We start from the raw sequence: 21,035 nt of genomic DNA on the forward strand, positions 1-21,035 counted from the left end.
CAATAAAAAATGCTCTTCATGCGAATTCAAATAATCCTACAAAACAATGGGTTGAAAAACATTTAGTTCACAAACCGACTGGCAGCGTGTAACAATACGTTAACCAAGCACTACACACAGAGTGCTACAAAATAAGAAAAAGAAAGTTGACACATTTCTGACAGAGGAAGGAGACATTTATGGCGCTTTATGCGAAACATTTAATAATTGTGGCCGCAGATGAGGAAGAGAGCAGCCATCTCCCCATCAAAACTAATGCTCCCAAAATACAACCTTTTAATTTGCCCCATACATTTGTTGGGAAGAGATGGCTTGATGAAACTCGGACTGGGCTTAATTTCCTCTCTGACAAGAAATATAGAAGTAAAAAGAAAAAAAGGAATTACTGGGAGGACAGTTAAATATCTTACAAAATAGGAATCCAGCACTGTATTTTTACACCTTAGATATTCTAAACAAACCTCCCACAAGAACAGGAGATTTCTTGCTGCAAACAGCTCGAGGCATGATTGAACAACGACAAAATAACGTAGGAAGTGACTCATTTCATGTGACTACATAGTATAAGATACTGTAAACTTATAACAGCCCACACCAGACAAAATCATGATTGATAATCTATACTCAGATGGTACATCAGTCGTGGTGGCAGGAACAAGACTGACTGACGAACTAAATGCACTACATAAGGAATGGACACCACCACACACGTCATTACAACGGGAGTGGAAGAGTTTGGGACAATTTGTTTTGGTAGTACGAAATGTTCCTGATTGGACAGAAAAACAACCAGATTTGGATTGGGACGACTGAACTGTACAGACAATATCTTATTGGACAGTCTTAAACAATCTGAGACCAGATGCTGCTGTATTCACGGTGGTATCACAATCTACACAGACAATACTGGAAAAATAGAGGAATAGTGACAACTACAGGGAACACAGTGACACATGCAGAGCTACTAGAAAACTTGCTCATAGCAGTTCAATTACCAAATGAAATAGCCATATGTAAATGTGCAGTACACACATCAAATACAGACAAAGTATCATTAGGAAATGGATTTACAGATAAAACGGCAAAAGAAGCAGCAGCCAAAACCTTTATGGAATTAGTTGACCATGCAACATATGAAGACATACTTTCAGATGATGTGTTAAACAAAATGCAACAACAAAGCTAACCAGCAGAACTAAAAATGTGGAAAAAATAAGGTGCTACATTACAAAATGGGAATTATGTCAGCACAGATACAAAAAAAATTCTACCAAAAACATTTTTTAAGTGGGCGGCAATCTTGAGCCATGGGAAGTCTCAGGTCTCAACAGGGGGAATGGGAGCCCTGGTACAAAGGCATTACATGATCCATGGTTTTAACTTGTATGCAAAAACATTTTGGAGGGCTTGTTTGACCTGTGCGCGACATAATCCACAAGGAAATGTGCATCCAAAACGTGGTCAGTTTCCACAAGCTACACTTCCATCCATCCCTCCATCCATTTTCTTTGCCGCTTATCCTCACAAGGGTCGCGGGGAGGGCTGGAGCCTATCCCAGCTGTCAATGGGCAGGAGGCAAGGTACACCCTGACCTGGTTGCCAGCCATTCGCAGGGCTCATGGAGACAAACAGCCGCACTCACAATCACACGTAGGGGCAATTTGGACACAATGATAGATTTAGTCCAACTATACATATATTACAAGCACGTAAGGGTTTCATTCCATTCAAAACACTGTTTGGGAGACCATACAAATTTCCAATATTTTCCACACAATGAGAGATAGACGAATGATGAAGGGGAAAAAAAAACTCACAAGTGGGTCCCTTTCAGGAGTTATGAACAACCCCAAACAGCTTAAAAAATTGCAAAAAGGGGTACTTGAGTTCAATTGTTGATTGTAAGAAAGTTATTGCCTTTGAAACCATTGTTAACACAAAACTAATTTGTTTTTATTGGCCACTTGTAAGATAGCTGTTCTCATTCCCACTGCCAAGATCGCTGTAGTCCGGTTACACATGGGAGTGAGACTGCTGTCATAATGGTGACTAAACAGTTAAATTTTGCTGTTGGGTCTTGGATAAATGATGAAAAAAAAAAAAAAAAAATTGGATAACTACATACAAAAAACGTGTCCAAAAGATTGTGTTGTTTGCACAGATCCAGAGATAATACCAATGCTATTAATTGATAACGAATGCAAAAAAAAAGTTGCGTTTCTGTGTATCCATTTACTTCTTTTGAAAAACAAAAAAACATTGTTTTATAATGGCGTGTCACTCGGAAATTTCACTTGCATCAATTTGATAGGACTAGAAACAAATTGGGAATTTTATCAGCATTAATGTGTAAAGCCATTTTTGTGGCATTGTCATGGTGGTGCGGCAGTAACTGTCTTTTTGATTTTTTTTTTTTTTTTTTTTTTTTTTTTACGCCGGATGCCTTTTCTGACGCAACCTTTCTGCATTTATTCGGAGAGAGAGCTGGAGCCAATCCCAGCTAACTTCGGGCAGCGGCAGACTACACCCTGAACTGGTCAGCAAGAGCTGAATGACATGGACAAAATAGCAGAAAGAAACACGTCGATACACCTTACACATTGTAAAAGGTCATCTCAGTTGAGTCACCCAAGGGGAAAGGTGAGCAAAGTCCAGCATACGGTGGGTGCAGATTTGTAGTATCTGAAAATACCTGAAGGCTGGTGAAGATTTAAAAGACACTTGACTCATTTAGGGGTGACTTGGTCGACATGACTTCAAAATGGCTAAATAATATGATAGCATGTTGGGCTGCAACATTGACAGCCGTAATGATATTTTTGTTCATATGCTACTTTTGGACACCTGTCAATCTGACAAAAATACATAACACAACCAATAATTATACTCAGTCAACTATGCCTACCACACATAAGATAGAGGCGCAACCTCATTTCAAATAACATTGGTAAACAACGATGCGGGAGTCACCGAGGCATGAGAGGAGGACTCCATGTGTGCCTCCCAGTGAATCAGTTCAGCATTTTTTCAATTCCTTGGCAGAGTCTAATTACTGGCGATTCCATCTTTGGGCTTATGGTAAATGAAACCCCCACTTTCTTCTCACTATTTGCCAATTTAATGCTACCTTAAACCCAAATGCCATACAAAAGTGTATGTATACTATGGAGGGAGTATTTTAACCGGAAAAGCCTGAGGAACATTTTTTCATTATTATGATTATCTTTTTTACAAATAGGAAACTGGTTGTTATTTATGTAGAATCCAGCTAACAAGATAAACTATAGTTACATCACATGCATGGGCCCTTGGCCACTAATGCGTGTCATTCCAACAGAAATTCCAACACATTGTACCCGAGAGGTAATGACTAAAAGAACTCCTAACACCACTTGTCAGAAATGGAAAAGTGTTTATCCAACAACTAAGGCAGTAAATGATAAACTGATATTTTCTACTAATGTTCCATTGGCTAATTTCACCTATGTTAGCTTTACACGGACATATTTTTATGGTGGGAAGTCTCAACAAAACATGGTGTCATGATATCCATCTGCAAACTGCCCCACTGATCCCATGCAGCGATTTGTTGTGCTGGTGTGTTGGTCAAATGTTGTATGACACACTGATAAATGCAGCAGGAACGTGTACACTGGTATCACTGCTCTTATCTGTGACTGTGTTTCCATCCAAAGCAGAGGATATACAATTGGCTGCATCCATCTTTGGACCTCCCCTTGGGTTCTCCCGAAGACGAAGGTCCTCTGGGAAAGATGGAGATCTGCCATATATTGATGCAAATGGCATCCCAACGGCTTACCAGATGAGTATAAGTTGGTTAACGAGATTGCTGCAGGATGGGAATCCATCTTGTTATGGATAACTGAATAAAAACGTTGACAGAATCAGCTACATACATTATAATGTACAGAAACTAGGTAATTAAACGGAAGCGTGCTTTATTGCCATGAGGGAACAACCAGCTGCAACCTCACTCATGACGTTCCAGCACCGCATAGCGGTCCACATGCTCCTGGCTGAGAAGGGTGGTGACTGCTCAATGTCCGGTGACCAGTGTTGTTTATTCCAAATATCACAGCACCTGATGGGTCACCCACAAGGGCCATTCAAGGCCTCCACATCCTGAGCCACAAGACGAAGGAGCACTCTGGTGTAAACACATCAGCCAGGTCTGAGTGGTGGGAAGAAAAAAAAAAAAAAAGTTTGGCAAATCTAAAAATTTGGTGTTCTCTGTCCAAGTTTCTATAGCTCTTTGTAGCTATTCTTGCATTGTGTGGATGTTGTTGTATTCCCTGTATAAAGGCATAACTTAACCAACTTATAACCACTGCTATTGCCCCGACAAATTCAAAATTGGCAGAAATATATCCACTATTGGCACAACAGAGTAATAACAGTGATATTGTTGACCACGATGATGACATTATGACTTCTCTTCCAGATCTGTTCTCTGATCCAGAAGATTACAAGTAATTAGTGCTATATTTTCCTCCGAATGTAAGCCAAAAGGGTGATCTATTAGATGATTTAAGGATTTGAGCAAATGAAGGATAAACAGGAGGATAATGTAGAAATAATTGTAAATAGTATTAAGTAACTGCTTCTGCCTGCAATGAAGAATGCTTTGCTCTGCTCTAGAAAATGTGGTAGCAAATGTAGGATAAACAGGGGGGAAATGGAGGACTAATTGTGATCATAATTATCATACATCTGCTTCCAATAAAGAAATGCTTTGCTCTGCTCTAGATAACGTGGCAGCCTCCTAGCAGGAGATAGCAAGAACAAAAACATCTAATAATCAGAACTGTTAGAACTGCTGCCTGTTAAAGAAATGATGACCACACATTTATTCAGCAGTCTTCCACACATACACATGAACATACATGTACACCTTGTTTCAAGTTTTTTTGCTTGTCGTCTCCTTTTTGTAACATCCATGTAAATAAGGGCCGTCTTAAAACTAAATAAATAGAGGTGCTGAGGAGAAGATAATCAGAGAGTGCAGTGGTAAATTGTACGAGACAGTTCCTCTCCTCTCTCCTCGCGAGACTTGAACTGGTGTCTTTGCTTCTTTTTTTGTCCCTTGGTGAACCTGACAATTATATTTTGTGCAGATGGTGTAATCTGAAGGTTACCGACTGTAAAGTTGTGCTGGGGGAGAGTGTTGCTCGACAGCATAGGATGGTGGGGTGTAGGATGACTGGTTGTGGGTAGGAAGACAAAGAAGATAAAGATAGAGCAGAGTATCAGGTGGTGGATGTTGAGAAAAGAAAAATGTTGTGTGGCCTTCCGGAAAGTGGTGAGACAGGCTCTAGATGGACAGGAAGTGCTCCGAGAAGACTGCAATACTACTGCCAAGGTATTTAGAGAGGCAGGCAGGATAGTACTTGGGGTGTCTTCTGGTCGGAAAGGGGAGAGGGAGACTTGGTGGTGGAACCCCAAAATACAAGACGTCATCCAAAGTAAGAGATTAGCGAAGAAGAAGAAGTGGGGCACGGAGAGGACTGAGGAGAGGCATAAGGAATACATTGAGATGCGTCATAGGGCAAAGGTAGAGGGGCCGAAGGCCAAACAAGAGGCATATGACGAAATGTACTCCAGGTTGAATAGGAAAGAAAGAGAAAAGGAGCTCTACATGTGAGATAGACAGAGGGATAGAGATGGGAAGGATGTGCAGCAAGTAAAGGTGATTAAGGATAGCGATGGAAATATGTTGACAAGTGTAATAAGTAGATGGAAAGAGTACTTTGAGAAGTTCATGAATGAAGAAAATGGGTGAGAAAGTAGAGTAGAACAGGCAAGCGTGAATGACCGGCAAGTGGTTTTGATGAGTAAGGGAGAAGTTAGAATGGCAGTGAACAGAAAGAAAAATGGAAAGACAGTTGGTCCCGATGACATACCAGTGGAGGTCTGGAAGCAATTTGGTGAGGTAGCTGTGGCGTTTTTGAGCAACTTATTCAATAAAATACTCATGGGAGAGAAGATGCCAGAAGAATGGAGGAAAAGTGTGTTAGTCCCCATCTTTAAGAACAAAGGCGATGTTCAGAACTGAGGAAACTACAGATGAATAAAGATGATGAGCCACACAATGAAGTTATAGGAAAGAGTAGTGGAAGCTAGACTCGGGACAGGAGTAAGTATCTGCGAGCAACAGTATGGTTTCATGCCTCGAAAGAGTACCACAGATGCACTATTTGCCTTGAGGATGCTCGTGGAAAAGTACAGAGTAGGTCAGAAGGAGCTACATTGTATCTTTGTAGACCGAGAGAAAGCCTATGACAGAGTACCAAGAGAAGAATTATGGTACTGCATGCGCAAGTCTGGTGTGGCAGAGAAATATGCTAGAATAGTCCAGGACATGTATGAGGGTAGCAGAACAGCAGTGAGAGTTGCCGTTGGTGTGTCAGATGAATTTAAGGGTTCCGCGCTGAGCCCTTCCTGTTTGCGGTAGTAACGGATCGGCTTACAGATGAGGTTCGACTGGATTCCCCTTGGACCATGATGTTCGCAGATTTATATTGTGATCTGTAGTGAAAGCAAAGAACAGGTGGAGGAACAGTTGGAAAGATTGAGGCATGCACTGGAAAGGAGCGGAATGAAGATTAGCCGAAGTAAAATAAAATATATGTGCGTGAATGAGAGGGGCGGAGGAGGAAGAGTGAAGCTCCAGGGAGAAGAGATAGCGAAGGTGGACGACTTCAAATACTTGGGGTCAACAATACAGAGCAATGGAGAGTGTGATGAGGAAGTGAAAAAAAGGGTCCAAGCGGGGTGGAACAGTTAGCGGAAGGTGTCTGGTGTTCTATGTGACAGAAGAGTATCCGCTAGGATAAAGGGCAAAGTTTATAAAACAGTGGTGACGCTGGCCATGATGTACGGATTCGAGACGTTGGCTCTGAAGAAACAACAGGAAGCAGAACTTAAGGTAGCAGAAATGAAGATGCTGAGGCTCTCGCTTGGTGTGAACTGGTTGGATAGGATTAGAAATGAGCACATTTAGAGACAGCCAAAGTTGGATGTTTTGGAGACAAGGTTAGATAGAGCAGACTTTGATGGTTTGGACATGTTCAGAGGCAAGAGAGTGAGTATGTTGGTAGAAGTGGTCGAGTGCTGAGGATGGAGCTCCCAGGCAAAAGAGCAAGAGGAAGACCAAAGAAAAGGTTGATGGATGTTGTGAGGGAGGACCTGAGGACAGTGGGTGTTGGAGAAGAGGATGCACGAGATAGGCTTGGATGGAAAAAGATGACATGCTGTGGCGACCTCTAACGGGACAAGCTAAAAGGAAAAGAAGATATTAGTTTTGTTTATATTATATTAATTAGCACCAACATCTGTGATGTAAACTGTTCCCAAGCGGTCTCAGTCTCTATCCTATCTGGGGTTCACTGTATGTGAATTTCATGTTGGTCATGTGGTATGTGTTCCATTCAGATTCTCCATTTTCCTTTCAGATGTCAGAAGCGGTGGAGGACATAAAAAGGAATTGCAAAGTACGAAGTGTAATTTTTTGTAGTTTAGTTCCAGGGATCTTCTGTGCAGGTAAGAAGTCTTGGTGGGGGTATTGATTTTTTTTTTTTTTTCTTTTGTCCTTTTCTAAGATGAATTTATACAATGTTGAATTCTGTTTAGTGCTTGAGCTGGACACACTTATCTATACATGATACAAATACAGGTACAAACAGAGCCATATGTGCAGCGTGTACATTTGTATTTCTTTTATGTAGAAGCTTACGGATACACAAATGAAGCAGCAGTACAATTGGGAAGCACACGTGCAGCATTGAAGTTCATAACAGTGTTGGTATAATTATGTAGCAAAGCTGGAAATGACTCCAAATCAGTCTGGCATGCATTACAATTGTGAACCATTAATGGTAATCCCTCGTTTTTTGCTGTCAATTGGGACCAGAACCACCCGCGAAAATTGAAAAACGCCAATGTAGCGGCACAAGTAATTATGTGGGTCCCAGAAATACAGGAAAATAAAATGAATAAATAAAATACAGGAATTCCTCGGTCCACAACTTAGATCCTAACCCTACAATAGCGACTTAACTTGAATTTTGATTCATGTCGGATTCCACCATTAAAGTTGGATTTACATCTAAATACTTTGTATAAAAAAACAAATACATTGAAATAAACAAGATGTACTTACAGTGAAGACAATAAGTCTTTGAACACCCTGCTAGATTCCAAGTTCTCCGACTTAGAAATCAGGGAGGGTTCTGAAATTGTCATCGTATGTGGATGTCCACTGAGAGAGATCTAATCTAGAAAAATTTAGAAATGACACTTTGATTTTTTTTTAACGATTTATTTGTAACACAGCTGCAAATAAGTATTTCAACATCTGTCTCTCAGCCAGAATTGTGACCCTCAAAGACCTGTTAGCCCACCTTTAAAAGTCCACCTCCACTCCATGTATTATCCTGAATCAGATGCACCTGTGTGAGGTCGTTAGCTGCATAAAGATACCTGCCCACCCCATACAATCAGTAAGACTCGAACTTGTAACATGGCCAAGACCAAAGAGCTGTCCAAAGACACCAGAGACAAAATTGTACAACTCCACATGGCTGGAAAGTGCTACGTAGAAATTGGCAAGCACCTTGGTGAAAAAAGGTCCACTGTTGGAGCAATCATTAGAAAATGGAAGAAGCTAAACATGACGGTCAACCTCAATCGGAGGGGAGCCCATTGCAAGATATCACCTTGCTGGGTCTCAATGATCCTTAGAAAGGTGAGGAATCAGCCCAGGACTACACGACAGGACTTGGTCAATGACCTGAAAAGAGCTGGGACCACCGTTTCTAAGGTGACTGTTGGTAATACACTAAGACGCCATGCTTTGAAATTATGAATGGCACTGAAGGTTCCCCTGCTTATGCCAGTATGTGTCAAGGCCCGTCTTAAGTTTGTCAATGACCATTTGGATGATACAGAGAAGTCAATGGGAGAAAGTTTTGTGGTCAGATGAGACCAAAGTGGAACTTTTTGGTCATAATTCCACAAACCGTATTTGGAGGAAGACGAATGATGAGTTCCATCCCAAGAACACCATCCCCACTGTGAAGTACGGGGGTGGGAGCGTGATGCTTTGGGGGTGTTTTTCTGCACCTGGGACAGGACGACTCCACTGTAGTTAGGAGAGGATGACCGCGGCCATGTATTGTGAGATTTTGGGGAACCAACCTCTTTCCCTCGGTCAGAGCATTGAAGATTGGTCGTGGCTGGATCTTTCAACATGACAATAACCCAAAGCACACAGCCAGGAAAACCAAGGAGTGGCTCCGTAAGAAGCATATCAAGGTTCCGGCGTGGGCTAGCCAGTCTCCAGACCTATAAGAAGAAAATTTTTTGGGGGGAGGCTAAACTATTGTGTTTTTCAGCGACAGCCCAGAAACCTGTGAAGATCTGTGTTGAGAAGTGGGCCAAAATCGCTCCTGCAGTGTCTTCAAACCTGGTGAACAACTAAAGGAAACATTTGACCTCTGTAATTGCAAACAAAGGCTACTGTACCAAATATTAACATTGGTTTTCTCAGGTGTTCAAATACTTATTTCCAGCTGTATCACAGAAATAAATCATTAAAAAGTCATATATTGTGATTTCTAGATTTTTCTTTTTAGATTATCTCTCTCACAGCGGACATGCACTTATGATGAAAATTTCAGACCCCTCCATGATTCCTAAGTGGGAGAACTTGCATTATAGCAGGGTGTTCAAATACTTATTTTCTTCACTATAGCATTACTGCTGGGAGGTGGATGGAGAAGTAAAAGGGGAGGCTGTGCTTGGCTATTGCGAAGGAACTTGGTCCTCAATTCTCTCTATCTCGACAAGTATCAAAGAAACTTGTTTTGTGATCATTGTATTCTACATAGGAACGGAACCATTCACCTGCACTAAAATACAGGCTTTGTATTTCATAACTGTCACCACGGTCGACGGACTGAAGCCTCAGTGGTGTTGGTGTCTCTCCTTTCTCGTATCTTTTTATGATCTTGATCTTTGATTCCATGGTAATTGTTTTTGTTTTGGCTGCAGAAGCATTGCTAAAAGATACAGCTTTCTTCTTTGGGGCGATAATGTCTAAAAAGGAGGGTAAAAAATGCGAAGATACTCCCAGCATACAAACACAGACAAGCATTAGCCAGACAAAATGGCGAACGAGGGTCGGGCAATGTAAAGATGAAACGTCTTAGGTTCTCTGTACGTAAACAATATTTGTATTTGCGTATTTGAGAGAAAAGAGGTATTTAGTTGAATATTTAATTGTTAAACCTTACAATATATGTATTAAAACTTTCTCGTGTAAATTGTTACACACACCGTATTATATTACTGTATAGTTACCATTCATCACTCGGAGACTTCTGCTGAAGGTGCTGTGTGGGTACTAGGATGTTTAATCAACTAAACAGCATTTAGACTTTCCACACTTGAGACAAAAATCAAAACAGTACAAGTGTCTAGTTAAGAATAAAGTAACATTTTTATTGCAGTATAGAAAGTGACAACCAAAGCAAATGCATGATGTATTCTCCTGTAGAATGCATAATGTTCCCAACATACCCTTGTGACGACGCTTTCTATTACATCGTCATTTCACATTGCGGCATCCCAACCTCTCGCAAGAAGAACTTTTTCCCGCAGGAGAAGATAGGATGTGTCTCTCTCCATCTCCAGCCCGTTCTGACCACATCTCCACGAATCCTCTTTTTTATTTACTTACAGTGGTCCAAAACGTAACAAACACAGCAAACGTGACAAACAAAGCAACCATGGCAAACAAAGCAAACAGGAGTCATTGAAATGTGTCTCTGTTTCATCATATTGTCAATCCAACTGTCTTGTCAGCTATCGAGACCTTCAAGTTCTTGGGAATTCCACTCTCACAGGACCTAAAGTGGGAGTCGAATATCAACTCTATCCTCAAAAATCCCCAGCAAAGGATGTACTTCTTGCAGCTTCTGAGGAAGCGCGGCCTGTCACAACAGCTGCTGAGACAGTTCCACACAGCAGTCATCCAATCAGTATTGTATACCTTCATCACAGTCTGGTTTGGGGCTGCCACAAAAAAGAACAAACTCCGAATGCAATGGACATTCAAAACCGCTGAACGGATTGTCGGCACCACTCTACCTACTATTGAAGACTTGCTTGCACGCCGCTCGAACTCTGTCCAGAGCAGGCAGGAGTCTTTCGGATCCTCCACACCCTAGCTTCTCCCGTCGGTTAGGCGCTACCAATCAATTAAAGTAAAAAGTAGCAGGCATTCGAAAAGTTTATTCCCTCTGGCAATTAAGTAATTATAGTCTTGATCAGTGAACAGAGACCCCGGAGGTCAGTGGTTAGAATATTGGTTTGGTAAACCAGGGGTTGTGGATTCGTCTCCCACTGGGGCCTCCACTCCCTGAGAAGGGTTGCGTCAGGAAGGGCATCGGGCATAAAAATTGTGCCAAACAAATATGTCCGTTCATCTGAGATGACACGCTGTGGTGACCCCTAACCGGACAGCCTGAAATAAATGTACTTACTATTCTTTATTAGTGAACCTATTATTATACTATATTACTACTATATATATATATATATATATATATATATATATATATATTTTTTTTTTTTTTAACTCTCATGCCATGACAAAACTGTCGACTGTGTGGGGTTGAAGAAAAAGCTGGAAGTGACGTATTTTTCCAGACTTCTGCTGCAGGATCGAGTGTATTTACTGCTTGTACAGCCGAGAAATTAGCTGTTTTCTTCTGCGTTTTTGCCAAAATGCTGGTGTTGCTGGATTTTGCTCTAATACTCTGGAGGATGGATTCACACTTTACGTTTCCAAAAGGCCCAATTCGTCGTGAAAAATAGATTGCACAAGTACAAAGGACACGAGCTTTGAGTACAGAGCTAGTAAAAAAAATATATATTTAGGGTGGGGGGGACTAATTTGTCTCAGTTTATAGCATGTTACATGTGAATTTAGAATCCCTTCGGTCAAACCAGCAAAATATAACAAAGCAGTTGTGTTGCGTTTAAGATCATTCAATCACACACAAAACAATACCTAACACAAACTAGAAGTACAAAGACAGTTTAGTAGCGTGTAACACGACCTAACTAGCCAAACAACCGATAGTGACCAAATTTGAACAAATGTTACAAATAAGCGAATGTTATTTCCACTGTTCTGAATATGTCCAAAAGACGAAAGTCAGAAAACAGTGTGGCGTCTGTGTACTTGTGTACTTGTCCAAAAGCAGGAGTGGTACTCAAATAAGCTCCATCAACAGCCCTCCTCCCAAACATTCCAGACATCAGTGTCCAATGACTTGATGGAGTCCTTCTCTCAAAACGTAACAAAGGATGTGCATCATAATAACTTGATAAAATATGTAAGTCAGAGGTGCTCAATGTGTCGGGCTGCCGTAAGCGGCGGCGTGGGCCTCCGTTTCCCCCGATGCAAAAGTGAGTCGGGCGAGGAGGCACATTGTAGGAGAAAGGAGCCCCCGGGAGAGAGGAAAATAAAGAAGAATAAAAATTAACTACAATAACAATATAGACACGCATAACACATAGCTCTAGATTAATTTCGATAACGTGGCGTGGGTCCTCCTGAGTACGCTACATACACAAGACGTGTAAAAGGGTAAGGAAATCGAACAATTATGAGACAGTCATTTTGAATATTTCATCGGGTCCCTCGTCTTCGTTGTCTGTGTCGTGGAGTCTGTTGTTCGTGGTGAAGTGATCCTCATATCCTCTAAATATGGCTCGAAACCTGGTCGCTTCACTCGTTTCTGAGATGTTTTCTTCCTCAAAAGGAGCTTCAATGTCAAAAGGGGCTTTAAAAAAAATCTGAAAATTGGTCTTGCTCATCTGCAATTGCATTCGACAGAGAATGTTTTCAATGCCAGGGCTCCAGTGTGATGCCTCCAAATGACGTCACAGACAAATATGGCTGCCACTGCGATGCGCATTGTTGAGTGCGGTTTTATAAAATGCTCGCAGCTCACTTTTTCCGACTGGTGTTGTCATCAAAGTGATATTATTTGTAGTTTCGATAACAATACCTATTTTAAAATTAGATTTTTGTGTCAGTGGCACTTTAATAAATAACATAGTCCATCCATCCATGTTCTTAGCCCCTGAATAATATAATAATGAAATAAATAAAATTAAAAAAAATACATGTGGAAAAACAAAGACCAAGAACCAGCAATTCTGTATTTCCTTCTCTTTTATCTAAATATACCCAGACAACACTTCAATTTATTTTTATGATTAAACACTCCATGAATGTTATTTTTCAACGGCTGAAAAATTTCATTAAGTTTGAATCATCTCTCCCCTCTGCCTCACGTCCCTCTGTTGGCGACCACAGCCCTAAAGCTCTCTGACTGGTCGCTATAGTAAAGTTTAAACATGGCTCCTAAATAAGATATGCCACGAAAATTTATTTAAAGTGCATGAAAATTTCAACTCACTATAACACTAAATCAATGGGAGCCCTGACCTTGTTTCTCTGCAACGAGATGGTCCCATCTACAGGTAATGGGAGACAATGACACTCGAAGTGTGTTGCTTTTGTCCAGTCTTATTACGTTGTTTTGTTTTTGTTGCTGTCACTACAGAATAAAACCTCCTTCACACAGATAGGATGTTGGAAGTGACAACAAGGTTTTCAGTGCTTTGGTGGTGATCTCCAGATATTCTGCCATGACTTTACACCAGAACATCAGCAGAGTCGTCTCGAAAATACTTTGTTTGCGATCTCCAGCAGTTGATGATCTTGAACAGACATGCTGGATTCACCTGGTTTGTTGATTTAATGAGTTGCGGATCTATCGCCAGGCAGTTCGTGGGTCCTTTTTGATCGGGAAGTAGCGCACAAACTCTTTTAATTGGAAAGACAGGTGATCATGCACCAGCTGGGAGAATGTCTCACACAACATCCCTGCTAATGTTTGAAACATGTCAAATATGTACCTGTTCATGTGCTACCCCGGAGGGCTGCCATGCACTGAAGCTGCAATAAGTAAAGCCCAAAGTAAAGAGGGATAACTGTACAAGGGACATTCCCTCAAGTGGAGAACAATAGTAGGCTAGCTGACAACCTGAAAAGCTCTTTCTACAGATTTGAAAAGGACACTTTCACACCCCACACCCACCTACCAGCATTAACGACCACTTCAACATCTCTGACTTCTGTTTTGACTTTCCACGAACAGGACGTCGGATGCATCTTCAAACAGCAAAAGATTAACAAAGCACTGAGCCAAGACTTACGTTTGTCAATGACCATTTGGGTGATACAGAGGAGTCATGGGAGAATGTTTTGTGGTCAGATGAGACCAGAATGGAACTTTTTGGTCATAATTCCTAACAGTGTTTGGAAGAAGATGAATGATGAGTTCCATCCCAAAAACACCAAGCATGGTGGTGGGAGCATTATGCTTTGGTGGTGTTTTTCTGCACATGGGACAGAACGGCTGCACTGTATTAAGGAGAGGATTACTGCGGCCATGTATTGTGAGATTTTGGGAACAACCTCTTTCCCTCAGTCAGAGTTGAAGATGGGTCGTGGCTGGGTCTTCCAACATGACAATGACCCGAAGCACACAGCCAGGAAAACCAAGGAGTGGCTCCATAAGAAGCATATCAAGGTTCTGGCGTGGCCGAGCCAGTCTCCTGACCGAAACCCAATAGAAAATCTTTAGAGGGAGCTGAAACTCTGTGTTTCTCGGCGACACCCCGGAAACCTGTCTGATCTAGAGAAGATCTGTGTGGAGTAGTGGGCCAAAATCCCTCCTGTAGTGTGTGCAAATCTGGTGAACAATTACGGGAAACCTTTGACCTCTGTAATTGCAAAAAAAGGCTACTGTACCAAATATAACATTGGTTTTCTCAGGTGTTCAAATACTTATTTGCAGCTGTATCACACAAATAAATCATTAAAAAAATCATACATTGTGATTTCAGGATTTTCTTTTTAGATTATCTCTCTCACAGTGGACATGCACCTACGATGAAAATTTCAGACCCCTCCATGATTTCTAAGTGCGAGAACTTGCAATATAGCAGGGAGTTCAAATACTCATTTTTTTCACTGTATACCAGTCACTCACATTTGACGAGCGCGACCCCGCTCCTTTTTCGTGCTAGACTGTACAGATTTGCGAGCACGAAAAACGTGTAAAATTTGTTACGAGTAGAAAAAAATAGATATTGGAAGACGTCGCTTATTTCGTGTAGTCTTGACATTAATTTACGTGTTTGTTTCATAAACGTAAACTAAACAAGACTGCTCCTAAACAATCAGTATTCACCCGGAAACAGGAAATGCAAGTTAACTGTACTGAGCATGTACGGGAGTGATGCCAAAAGCACATGTTCTGACCTGCTTCACGTACTGCGAGCGTATTTACGTCGAAAGTCATCATTATAATGATCCATGTCAAAGAATATTCAGTTACAGTTCAGTTCAGTTGCTCAATGCGTCGATCACGAGGCAGTGTGACGGCGTGGCCAAAAAAAAAAAAGATGTTAGACTATCATCCACTTTTTCGCTTGATTCAGGTGTGGCCAATACGTCAAACGCACACACATCTTCTTCTTCTTCTTTTCCTTTCGGCTTGTCCCGTTAGGGGTCGCCACAGCGTGTCATCTTTTGCCATCTTAGCCTATCTCCTGCATCTTCCTCTCTTAACACCCCAACTGCCCTCATGTCTTCCCTCACCACATCCATAAACCTTCTCTTTGGTCTTCCTCTCGCTCTTTTGCCTGGGAGCTCCATCCTCAGCATCCTTCTACCAATATACTCACTCTCTCGCCTCTGAACATGTCCAAACCATCGAAGTCTGCTCTCTCGAATCTTGTCTCCAAAACATCCAGCTTTGGCTGTCCCTCTAATGAGCTCATTTCTAATCCTATCCAACCTGGTCACTCCGAGCGAGAACCTCAACATCTTCATTTCTGCCACCTCCAGTTCAGCTTCCTGTTGTTTCTTCAGTGCCACCGTCTCTAATCCGTACATCATGGCCGGCCTCACCACTGTTTTGTAAACTTTGCCCTTCATCCTAGCAGACACTCTTCTGTCACATAACACACCAGACACCTTTCGCCAGCTGTTCCAACCTGCTTGGACCCGTTTCTTCACTTCCTGACCACACTCTCCATTGCTCTGTATTGTTGACCCCAAGTATTTGAAGTCGTCCACCCTCGCTTTCTCTTCTCCCTGTAGCCTCACTCTTCCCCCTCTACTTTTCTCATTCACGCACATATATTCTGTTTTACTTCTGCTAATCTTCATTCCTCTCCTTTCCAGTGCATGTCTCCATCTTTCCAATTGTTCCTCTGCATGCTCCCTGCTTTCACTGCATATGACAATATCATCTGCGAACATCATGGTCCAAGGGGATTCCAGTCTAACCTCATCTGTCAGCCTATCCATTACCACTGCAAACAGGAAGGGGCTCAGAGCTGATCCCTGATGCAGTCCCACCTCCACCTTAAATTCCTCTGTCACACCTAAGGCACACCTCACCATTGTTCTGCTACCATCATACATGTCCTGTACTATTTTAACATACTTCTCTGCCACACCAGACTTACGCATACAGTACCACAGTTCCTCTCTTGGCACTCTGTCATAGGCTTTCTCTAGATCCACAAAGACACAATGTAGCTCCTTCTGACCTTCTCTGTACTTTTCCACGAGCATCCTCAAGGCAAATAATGCATCTGTGGTACTCTTTCTAGGCATGAAACCATACTGTTGCTCGCAGATACTTACTTCTGTCCTGAGTCTAGCCTCCACTACTCTTTCCCATAACTTCATTGTGTGGCTCATCAACTTTATTCCTCTATAGTTCCCACAGCTCTGAACATCCCCTTTGTTCTTAAAAATGGGAACTAGAACACTTTTCCTCCATTCTTCAGGCATCTTTTCGCCCGCTAGTATTCTGTTGAATAAGTTGGTCAAAAACTCCACAGCCATCTCTCCAAATTGCTTCCATACCTCTACCGGTATGTCATCAGGACCAACTGCCTTTCCATTTTTCCTCCTTTGTAGTGCCTTTCTGACTTCCCCCTTAGTAATCATTTCTACTTCCTGGTCCTTCACTCTTGCCTCTTCAACTCTTCCTTCTCTCTCATTTTCTTCATTCATCAACTTCTCAAAGTATTCTTTCCATCTATTTAGTACACTACCGGCACCAGTCAACACATTTCCATCTCTATCCTTAATCACCCTGACCTGCTGCACATCCTTCCCATCTCTATCCCTCTGTCTGGCCAACCTGTAGAGATCCTTTTCTCCTTCTTTCATGCCCAACCTGGTGTACATGTCTTCATATGCCTCTTGTTTAGCCTTTGCCACCTCTACCTTTTCCCTACGTCGCATCTCGATGTACTCCTTTCGCCTCTCCTCAGTCCTCTCAGTATCCCACTTCTTCTTCGCTAATCTCTTTCCTTGTATGACTCCCTGTATTTTGGGGTTCCACCACCAAGTCTCCTTCTCCCCTTTCCTACCAGATGACACACCAAGTACTCTCCTGCCTGTCTCTCTGATCACCTTGGCTGTCGTCGTCCAGTCTTCCGGGAGTTTCGGTTGTCCATCGAGAGCCTGTCTCACCTCTTTCCGGAAGGCCGCACAACATTCTTCCTTTTTCAGCTTCCACCACATGGTTCTCTGCTCTACCTTTGTCTTCTTAATCTTCCTACCCACCACCAGAATCATTCTACATACTACCATCCTATGCTGTCGAGCTACACTCTCCCCTACCACTACTTTACAGTCAGTAACCTCCTTCAGATTACATCGTCTGCACAAAATATAATCTACCTGCGTGGTTCTACCTCCGCTCTTGTAGGTCACTATATGTTCCTCCCTCTTCTGGAAATAAGTGTTCACTACAGCCATCTCCATCCTTTTTGCAAAGTCCACCACCATCTGCCCTTCAAGGTTCCTTTCCTGGATGCCGTACTTACCCATCACTTCTTCATCGCCCCTCTTTCCTTTACCAATATGTCCATTACAATCTGCACCAATCACAACTCTCTCGCTGTCTGGGATGCTCAGAACTACTTCATCTAGTTCCTTCCACAATTTCTCTTTCAACTCTAGGTCACATCCTACCTGTGGTGCATAGCCGCTAACCACATTATACATAACACCCTCAATTTCAAATTTTAGTCTCATCACTCGATCTGATACTCTTTTCACCTCCAAGACATTCTTAGCCAGCTCTTCCTTTAAAATAACCCCTACTCCATTTCTCTTCCCATCTACTCCGTGGTAGAATAATTTAAACCCTGCTCCCAAACTTCTAGCCTTACTACCTTTCCACCTGCTCTCTTGGATGCACAGAATATCAACCTTTCTCCTAATCATCATGTCAACCAACTCCTGTGCTTTTCCTGTCATAGTCCCAACATTCAAAGTCCCTACACTCAGTTGTAGGCTCTGTGCATTCCTCTTATTCTTCTGACGCTGGATCCGGTTTCCTCCTCTTCTTTGTCTTCGACCCACAGTAGCTGAATTTCCACCGACGCCCTGCAGGTTAGCAGTGCCGGGGGCGGGCGTTGTTAACCCCGGCCACGACCGATCCGGTATGGGATTCTTTAGATGAACGCTCATATTTGTTTGGCACAGTTTTTACGCCGGATGCCCTTCCTGACGCAACCCTCTGCATTTATCCGGGCTTGGGACCGGCCTACAGATTGCACTGGTTTGTGCCCCCATAGGGCTGCATTGTCAAACGCACACACATAAAGGCGCATAAAGCTGGCCTCCTATTTACGGCAGTTGCAGCGATGTGTGCACCCCCCCTCCCCAGAATTGTACATCACAATTGCCGACAGGAATGTTTGTTACAATATATCGCTAGCTTGTTGCCTCTCACGCCAATTATGTTGAACTAAACTTTCAGCATTTTCAAAACATTGCGGGTGTTGACCGTTCATGTTTATTCATTGACAGGCCAGTGCATTTTTTTCTTCTTCTTTTGTCAGATCAAGAATTTTTATTGATGAAAAATTTTAAATACCGTTTTATATCATGTTCTACTAATATCAGTTGAAAGTGGAAATGATCATTTCTGAGTTTTAAATTTTTGTATTCTGTTTTAGTTATGTATTTGTTTATTTTATTTTTAATTTACAGTTATGTTATATTAATGCAGTAAGTTACTTTAAGGTCTTGAGATGCCATCCCTACTCACACCTGCAACTTTATCTGCGAGCATGACTGACCACACTCGTACATTTTTCAAATGTGAATGACTGGTATACTGTGTTATTGGTGCAAGCAGTGCACTTAAGGGGGACACACTAAAACCATAAAAAATAAATAAAACATCCTGAACAGGTAACGCATATTAAGTTCAAAATTTTCAAAACTCATTCCTCTACTTTTCTAAGTGTATTCACAAGCCTTTTGGTTAACAGTCCCACTTTTGATACAGTACACCACATTTTGTGAATTTAAAAAAAATCTAGCTTGATGATAATGTGTCGTCCTTTTTGCAGGAGCAGACCTTAAAGAGCGGGCCAAGATGCATCAAAGTGAAGTGGGACCATTTGTGTCCAAAGCAAGAGCACTAATAACAGAACTTGGTAAACATTTGTACAATTTATTTATTTTTGAATGGATATTTTGTCACTGTCAAGTAAAAACGTATGTCCAAATTTGGTATTGGTACAGGTCTTTTTTTTTTTTTTTTAACTAATTATTGACCAATGTCGTGTTTAAAAAGACTCTTTTTGATGATGGATGCATTCATGCTTGAAAAAAATCTCTAAGATTTCTCTTTAGGCCAGTTGATGTGTTCTTTGGCAAATTGTAGCATTTTCTGCACATGCCTTTTTTTTTTTCAACAGAGGAACTTTGCAGGGAATTCTTGTAAATAGATTAGCTTCACACAGACCTCATTGTCACAGTTCTTACAGTCTGTCTTTGATTATCATGAAGCTGATCATTGAGCCTTCGCCATTCTGGTTATTTCACGATCCATTTTAATGGTTGTCTTCCATTTTTTTGCCACATGTCTCTGGTTTTACTCTCCATTTTAAGGCATTAATGATCCATTTTCGCTGAACAGCCTATAAATTTTGCACCTCTGTATAAGGGTTCCCCTCTCTAATCAAACGTTTAATCAATGTACGCTGTTCTTCTGAACAATGTGTTGAGCAACTCATTTTACTTTGGCTTTCAAGGAGTAATGCATGTCCGTGAAGTGCTGGCTTCATCCTTAAATAGGGGCAACCTGATTCACACCTGCTTTTCACAAAACTGATTCAATCCCACACCCATTTGAACAAATTACCCAATTGCACAGCCTTAAGAGTGTATACAGTAATCCGTTTTTCACGGTCAATGGGGACCAGCATCATGTTGTGGGACTGTTTTGCTGCAGTAGGAACTGGAGCTCTTCATAAAATAGATGGAGTCATGATGAAAGAAAATTACTTGGAGATATTAAGACATTAGCCAGGAAGCTTAAACTTGATTATTCCAAATGGACTATAACTTAAGTAGTTTTAGTTACAATGCTACTTTATGACTATTTTGGCACTATACTTCTGGTAACAAAGTCAATATCTTGAAGTGGCCATCACAAAACCTTGATCTGAACCACAGTGAAAATTTGTGGGGAGATCTGAAAAGTTCTATGCAAGCAAGGCAACCAACAAACCTGACTGTTATACCAGTTCTGTGAGGAGGAATGGGCCAGGATTCCAGCAGAGTACTCTCAGAAGCTGGTGAAGGTTATCCAAAATGTTTGAACCATGACATGGAGTTCAAAGTAAATGCTACTCAATACTCGGGGAAATTGTATGTAAACTTTTGACCTCAAAGAAAATATGGAATTCTCTAAGAAATTCTCTCCCATTATTGTGGCATTTAACAAATAATTTTGATCCTAACTAATGTAAAAGTCATGAGAGATTTAGTCTGATTTGACTTCAGACAGTGAGACAAAAAAAATGTTTTTGCGCAGTGTATG

General features: G+C 41.6%; 1 protein-coding gene across 2 annotated transcripts in view; it reads left to right on the forward strand.

Annotated features, from left to right (window-relative positions):
- auh (AU RNA binding protein/enoyl-CoA hydratase) overlaps positions 1–21,035 on the forward strand; it is an 82,890-nt gene that overhangs the window by 19,486 nt on the left and 42,369 nt on the right. For both annotated transcript variants that reach the window (XM_061800780.1, XM_061800781.1), the window contains 2 exons: positions 7,473–7,560; positions 19,558–19,644. In XM_061800780.1, coding sequence (XP_061656764.1) covers positions 7,473–7,560; positions 19,558–19,644 — 175 coding nt within the window. The remainder of the gene's footprint in view (positions 1–7,472; positions 7,561–19,557; positions 19,645–21,035) is intronic.

This window comes from Syngnathoides biaculeatus, chromosome 17, assembly GCF_019802595.1.
Source record: "Syngnathoides biaculeatus isolate LvHL_M chromosome 17, ASM1980259v1, whole genome shotgun sequence".
In the NCBI taxonomy this organism is placed as follows: Eukaryota; Metazoa; Chordata; class Actinopteri; order Syngnathiformes; family Syngnathidae; genus Syngnathoides; species Syngnathoides biaculeatus.